General features: G+C 42.0%; 1 protein-coding gene across 1 annotated transcript; it reads left to right on the top strand.

Moving 5' to 3' along the window:
- Nucleotides 1-744: 744 nt before the first annotated feature.
- gldn (gliomedin) lies at nt 745-7873 on the top strand. The gene is given in 10 exon segments (XM_072695622.1): nt 745-1275; nt 2912-2963; nt 3102-3119; nt 3391-3489; nt 4834-4935; nt 5027-5176; nt 5518-5583; nt 5669-5794; nt 6268-6418; nt 7399-7873. Coding segments are annotated over 10 exon segments (1770 nt in total).
- Nucleotides 7874-8232: the final 359 nt, after the last annotated feature.

Raw genomic sequence — 8232 nt, 5'->3', positions numbered from 1 at the left:
AACCCAGTAAGCCTTGACATTTCGAAGATGGTTTTCACAGCTAACCATTTCTCCTGCATCTCATGTTGACCATGAGAACCAACTGATGTATTAATGTCAGGATTTGTTTGATTGAATTCTTTACATATGAAGGAAACGCAACAGCGCGGATAAGTTATTAAATGCCACTTTCAGTGCTGATCTTACAAGGTTAATAAAAAACACTCTTCGCCAGCAGTAGAGCCATGCCCTGGTCAGGACTTTCTCACTCTTTTGCTCTTCCACATCATCGGCTGCGGTGGAGATATGAATTATGTCAGTCAGCCCCCAGCCTGCCCAAAGAATGGGCTCTGAATATAAATCAGGTGACTGCACAGACAAGTGTTCAGTTCTGCAGTATAAGGCCTGGACGCTGCCCTGGCTCTTTCAGACCGCCCAGAACAACGGCTGTGTTTGTGCCGCCCTCTGCGACCGCCCAAATACTTCTTATTGTGTTGGGACTGGGTCTTTATCCTTCTGGGACTATGGTCTGATTTCTTAAGGCATTTTGCCTTAAGATATTGCAGATATTTTATTTGTCCATAGCCTCTGATTTGTTTTAAGATTAGAATTTCTAATAAAATAGTTTTTCCATGAAATTTGAGGAGGATTTGTTTCTGGACCCCCAGAGTTTGGCTTTTCCTGGATTTTGTAGAATTTTTTTTTCTCCAAATCCCAGATTTTGCCTTTAATTCTGGAATCTTGATTTTTTGTTTTCCGCTCCAGATGAAAATGTTGGACCCCCTGGCTGAGGCTCGTCGGGGTGGCAGTTTGCGGTCTTGTGGCGGGCGGCTGCCGTGGACACTGCGTTGGACGTTGGGCAGCGTGTGCGTGCTGACCCTGCTGAACTCAGCCGGGCTGCTGCTGCTGCTGATCCAGAGCAGGGAGCTCGGAGAGCGGATGACTGTAGCCGAGTCCCGGCTGGAAGAGATCGCTCAGAGCTCTGTAGTGGAGTTTATGACAGAGATGAGTCGGGATCAGGAGGAGATCCAAGAGGGGCTCTATCAGTACTCCAGGAACAAGAGGAGCCAGGAAGTCAGGCAAGCGCAGACTCTGGAGCAGCTGGAGCTGGAGGAGAAACTGGCAGAGCAGTCAGGAATGGGGATGGCTGAGGAAATGAGCAGAGAGCTTAATCAAGAAGAGAATCAGGAGCGGAAGAAGCTGCAGGAGCGCCCAGATCTCCATCACTCTCAGAACCTCCACAAGACACTGCAACATGACGGAATGATGATGATGATGACTTACTCCATGGTACCGGTAAGATAACCAATGAAAGCCTCTGCGTAACTTAGCTGGCTTCGCTCTCATGGTCTTCACATTGCGAAACCTAATAACTGTTATTCCTAATACAGAAAGTTGTGTGATACACTATATGTCCAAATGTTTATGGACAACCCTTCAAATGAATGCATTCAGCTATTTTAAGTTGCACCCATTGCTGACACAATAGACAGATCCTGTTCCTATTGGCACCATGCCTAATGTCGAGCTTGGGTTAAAGGGGTATAAAGCCCCCCAGCTTTGAGCTGTGAAGCAGTGGAACTGTGTTCTCCAAAATTATGGTGCTCCATCCAATATTTTTGGGATGAGTTGGGGGCTTGTGGAAAGAGGTGGGGTGGGTTGGGGATCATCCAACATCCCGACCTCACTAATGCTCTTGTCGCTGAATGCAATCAAATCCCCATAGCAATCCTATCCAGTAGAATCCAGTAGAAATCTTTCCCTGGACAGCTACTGGAGGCAGTTTTTGTAATACCCTTGATTTCAGAAGAAACAATGAAGTAGGGGGTGTCTCAATACTTTTGTCCATATTGTGTTTAATGTTTTAAAAGCAAAAACACTCAAATTGGCCAGACTGTATTTTGTCCAAACAAAGATACTGTTAGTGCATCCTAAAAGGTACAGAACTGCTTGACTTTTTTATATCACAAGATCATTTTATTAGTAATGACTCTTTATGTTCAATATTAACTGTTAACAATAATAAAATGTTTAATCCCTTAAATGGCCAATTGGCCAAAATATATTCTATAACCACAGAATAGCCCCAACAGATTACACCGACATCCCTGTAGTTACTGAGTGTTAAAGGGTTTAAGCAGCTTAAGAGGCTATAGTTCAACTGGGTACCTTGAAGGACCGCTAGCCTTCCAGAAGAATAGAGCATATATGTGCCTTTTCAGAGCCGATGTGTTTTCACTGTATGGAAACAGATTAGAGGTATTGAAGATGTATTGCTTTCATAATTCTCGTAACACACAGTCATATCAGAATACCATGACCAACTCTGGTTTGAAAGGATCCCAGACAATTATATCAACTAGGAGCACTGTGTAGTCAGACTGTAGTCCATCTGTTTCTCTACATACGTTGTTAGCATCCTTTTACACTGTTTTTCAATGGTCAGGACCCCTCAGGACCACCACAGAGCAGAGTGCATCAGACACAGCAGTGCTGCTAAAGTGTCCCCTCACTGTCTGTTGATTCACCTTTTGGATATTTCTGGTTGGTAGACTATTATCTCAGCAAGATGAAGGCTAAAGTGTTTACTCCCATTCAACTCAACTAAACTTAACCCAGGAAAGGAAGCTAACGAAGCATGCATAGAAACAGATGGACTGGTCTGTAATTACAGAACTACCGTGATCCTATGTGGTCAGTGGAGCTGATATAATAGGTCATTCCAAACCAGGAGTAGTCATGCTATTCTGATGACAGTGTAGAAAAACATGACCATGAAAATCTAGACTTCTAAAGGTATCAGCATCAGTAAATTATCTATTGGTGCATGTCTACTGAAAATATAGATTTTTAAATGATCTGTGATAAGGAAAAGGAAAGTTTATGCCATTAAGATCTAATATTCTGATCAGATATGCTGCTGTTCTTACAGGTGAAAGTGTTGTTAGACATCTGTAACAGTACTAAAGGAATCTGTCTCACTGGTAAGAGTGTGTTCCCATTTTACTTGTTTATATTTGTTTACATTTATATTTAGTTGTTGTTTATTTATCCATTTTTACATATCCTCCAACTAATAAAGCCATTTTCTTATTAACATTGGGCTCTTTTACATTTAACAGGACCTCCTGGACCACCAGGTAAGATATGAACTGCCAGTAAATCGGAATGATGTATTGTTGTTAAAACGTATGACATATTTTGACCAAATGTACACATCATGTCCAAAAAGCACCCAGACACCCCTTTAAATTCACCACATCCAATGCCCAATGTCTTTGGGATTCACTGGGGTGCCAAAACTAATCATCCAACATCAATACTTGATCTAACTGATGTTCTTGTGGGACTAATACAATCAAATTCTCCCGCTACACAAATAACAAATTCCATCCTCTTTGGGAATTCCAGGTTTGCCAGGTAAAGATGGAATGCCAGGATACAACGGAACGGATGGGATTCCCGGACTGCCAGGACAACCGGGCGCACCGGGCAAAAGAGGGAAAAAAGGTCAGATCCATTGAAGGGTTGGGAATCTGTGTCCATTGTGTCATTCCCACTGATCCATCAAAGGGTTGGGAATTCTTGTCCATTACACTTAGTGAATGTGGAGACCGGGGTAATGCAGCAAGAAAAGAGGAGAGGAGCTCTTCATGAAAGCCTGCCCTCATTTCATGGGTCCCACCAGCCTTCATTCACTGAAGAGAACAAAGTGTTATTCCGCTTCAGTCCCGGCGCAGAACAGAAAGCCTTCTTAGCCTCATTTATGGGAAACGCTGGTGGTCATAGTTGTGGTTTTGGAGCGTTTTTTGGGCGGACTCTTCTGTAAACCCACTTGCATTGCTGGTGGAGAGAGTCATAGAGGAGATGTGAATGAAATTCTTTATGCTGCTTCAAAGCAGCGTCTGGAATTCTGGAAAACATGTGAACGGACTATGAAAACGATATCTGATGAGTGTATCTGATAAAGTCACTGGGTCACAGTTGAATCACACTTATACAGGATTTCACAGCACATGGTCATTCAGAATGAGTCTGCTGTTTGTAGTGACCACTGCTAGACAGCAAAGAACACCAGTACCAGAGACCATCACTGATACACACACTGTGGAATGACACACTTATCTTGCTTGATCTGGGCATGGATTCAGACTTGGTCCGAACCAATATGGCAGAGGTGAAAGGTGTTATGGACCATGGTCCAGACTGAAGGAACAAAATATGATCGTACCAAAAGAGGTGGTCTCTGTGCTATTTCACCATCAGCAACCAGAGCCTAAGAGAGCACAGTTGGCTATGCTATGCAGAAGGCACTATCTCTCCCCTCTTCACTCCCATAGTTATACTGGCGGGCACAGGCGTCTGTTAGCTGATGTATCAACGCTGATGAGTCAGTGCTTTCCTCACCCTCCTTTTTTTAATTTCCCCCTAGAAATATATATATATTTAATACTGCTTAATAAGAAGTTGGGGTTACACTTAGGAATGAAGTGATTGACAGCATTGGGTGGAAGAGACCCTCTGCCAGACCTTTCTGTTCATTACATGAGGTAGCTGTGAGCTGTACAAAATTCTTTGCCATTGGGAAGTCTGATGTTAGTGTAAAATGGCCAGTGTGATCAAAATAGTTGTTAGCCAGCCAGCTAATGTTGCTTAGCTACGATGTGCTGGACTTACTAGTAATTTTGCTCTGCCTTAGTCACCCCCCTCCCCATTTTTTTTTTTTGGGCCAAATACTGTTTAAAACTTTATTGTTTTCTTATTTTAATTGAATTATCACCAGTGCAGAAAGAAACAAATCCACAGCATTTCTGATCATGTTCATAATTCTTTTGTATGCATTTTGTTTGTTAGGTCCTCCTGGAGAAAAGGGTGACCCAGGTGAACCTGGTGTAAAAGGTGACCCAGGACCCCCTGGAGAAAAGGGAGAACCTTCCAATGATGTGATTGTTGAGGGTAAACTTTACAGAATTCCAGTCATAACCCATTCATAGTCTTTTTTTGTTGAGGGTACGCCACATTTCAACTGAAAATTATGCATTTCCAGGTCCGCCTGGTCCTATGGGGCCTCCCGGTCTCCCGGGGCCAGTGGGCCCACCTGGGCTTCCAGGACCACCAGGACCACCAAGACCTGGGAGAAACAGAAGTCACAGAGCACCCTTGCCCAATGGCCAGACACCTGAAGGTCAGTAAGGTAGTAATGATCAAGTAGTTACTGCATAATTATCAGTAACTACTGAATAATTCATTGAAGATACTGAATAATTTAATTACTGAAATACTTCATAGCAGATATTAAATAATTTATAGTAGATAGAGAAATTAATAGTAAATACTGAATAATTTATAGTAATTACTGAACAACCCATAGTAGTTAGTTGTTAATTAGTGATACTGAACAGTTTGTGGTGGATATGAAATAATTCATGGTGGATACTGAATAATTAATGTTAATTCATGAAGTAATTCATGAAATCATGGCAAACAGAAGTGTGTTATATAGAGTACTGACCAGTTTCAGGTTTTTCTTCACCACAGGTTTCCTTCATACAATTTCAAATGATGGGCTAGGACCAGGAAACAAGGGCAAAACCTCTAAAAAGGGTAAATAAAAAAACCCCAAAAACAAAACAGAAAAACCACATGGTCACATTCAGCTTTTACTGATTGCTTAATTTGTTTGTGGCAGAGTGTGTAATACAGTCAGTGCAGAACCCCAGTAATCTGGCTAAAATGACCACCACGTACGGAGCGTGGATGAAAGACACTGCAGCGAAGGACGACGAAAGAATCTGGGTGGCAGAACACTTCTCAGGTACGGAGAAAACTGGTTCAGAGATTCATGTGTTTAAGAGCTCTGTCGATAAAGCAGACTGACAGGATCATGCACTAGACAGTCGCTCTGGGACCAGCATCTTGAGACAGTAGGTAGTGGAACACAGGGTTGGTTGTCACATCACTACACTGGGTTGTATAGAAATGTTAGGGCAGAGGTCAATGAGGAGTGTCGTCACAGTGCTATATTACAAAGGAAAAAACTCATACTCACAGGGTCGGTTTCCCAGACAGGAATCAAGCCTAGTCCTGGACTACACAACACAATCTGAATCGAATGTCTTCACTGAGACCTAATGAGGTCTAATCCCTGTTCGGGAAACCAACCCACGATCTCATAATCAATCCAAGTGTGTGTTACATAATTCTGTAGTAAATTTACATCTGATTTACCTGCACAGACAGGCAAATGTTCATGTTCCCATGTTCGGTCTTGGCATGTGTCTGTTGCAGGCCGTATTGTGAAGGAGTATAAAAGCATAGCTGCTCTCCAGAACAGCAGCAGTGAATCCATTGATGTGGGGAAGTTCTTCCAGGGCTGCAGCCACCTGGTTCACAACGGCTGCATTTACTACCACATCGCCGGCACCTTCAACATCGCCAAGTAAGCAATTTTATTGCACTTCAAGAATCTGTACATCAAAACCATTCTCTTGCCCGGATTACTGATTAAACTCAATTACCAATTTATGTAATAACTACCTAATGTAACTTCTCAATTCATCAGCAACTGACAATTATTATTTAAATTTAATGACAATAATACATATTTTTTATTTATTCTCCAACTCCTGGAGAATAAAAAGTACTGACAGGCCAATAGATTATTTGAAAATATTTAAATGGGTCTATAAAGGGCTTCAAGTGGTCCAGCAGACTAAAGCACTTTCCACTACAACCCGCTGGTTCGAATCCTGGGTCATACTGCTGGCCATCAGCAGACTGAGCCTGAGAGAGCACAATTGACTTTGCAGATCCCCACATCACTTCACTGTATTGCTGGCCAGCACAGGTGTCTGCTAGCCAATGCATCAGAGCTGGGTTCACGGCGTTTTCCCCATTAGCAGCAATTTGAAAACAGGTGAAGGAGAACAGTGTCGGGAGCATTACACGTGATATGGGGAGAATAAAGGGTCTTTGCCTGGTTAAACCGTTCTTCAAAAAATCCTTTATTCTATTATATAAAGAATTTTTTGAAGAACGGTTTAACGAGGCAAAGACCCTTGAGTTTTCCCTGTTCTAATACAGAACTACGGCCTTTACTAAGAACCTTTAATAAGCTTCTTTGTAGAACCACAATAAAGTAAAGAATTGTTCATCTCTATTGTGAACAACCTGTAATAGATGGTTCTTTTTACAACATTAAAAAAGGTTCCACTATTGTTACAAGTCAAAGAATCCTTTTTCAGTACTGAGTAGAACCTGTGTAGATGGACTCTGACTTTCTGACAAATTCATGTGACAGTGGCTAGAGATGGAAAATTCAGGCCCAAAAAGTAAAAACAGCATTTTCTATCTCCAGCCATGGCAGCCATGCTTGTAAATACTGGGAAACTAAAATCTACCTGCATCTCAATGTTACAGATTTAACCTCCAGACTAAGCGCTTACACACACTGGCCATAGAGAATGCTCTCTACCACAACCTGTCGTACCTGCTCAACAACTCAAAGACCTATTTCAAAATGGCAGCTGATGAAAGCGGGCTGTGGCTCATCTTCGCCTCCAGCATCAACGAGAACATCATGGTGGCTCAGCTGGACGAGAAAACGTTCTCCATCACAGCCTACATCAACACCAGCTACCCCAGGAGCAAGGCTGGAAATGCCTTCGTCGCCTGTGGCGTGCTCTATGTCACTGACACCAAAGACACCAAAGTGACCTACGCTTTCGACCTGCTGAAAGAGAAACCAGTTAATGTAAGCTTTGACCTCTGGTCTCCTGCTAGTGTCCTGGCCATGCTCTCCTACAATCCGACGGACAGACACCTGTATGTGTGGCATGGAGGGTACGTGAAGTCGTACGATGTGCATTTCCTCTCTGATGAACGGGTTGGTTAAAGTCTGGAGCGGTTCATGGTGACTGGATTTAATTAGGATTCTTTAGGAAGCTACTTAGTGCTTCAGAAAATCTTACATTTTACCAGTTCACTCATGCTCTTCTGACACGCTTCGGCATTTGTTTTTGTTTTTTTTTACACAGTAGTGGAATACAGAATATTAAAATAGATAAATAAATATATATAAAAGTACACTCTTAATAATGAATATTATTCCAATGTGATCATAATTCCAACACTTAATCCAAAATGAATGCTGTTAAAAACAAACAACTAACAAAATTGGGTTAAAAAAAAAGAAAACAAATACAAAAAACAAATTGTCTGTTTTTTCTTGTTTGGGTAAGATTTACAACTTTT

This window comes from Salminus brasiliensis, chromosome 13, assembly GCF_030463535.1.
Source record: "Salminus brasiliensis chromosome 13, fSalBra1.hap2, whole genome shotgun sequence".
Classification (NCBI taxonomy): Eukaryota; Metazoa; Chordata; class Actinopteri; order Characiformes; family Bryconidae; genus Salminus; species Salminus brasiliensis.
This window is presented reverse-complemented; position numbering and strand designations above follow the sequence as displayed.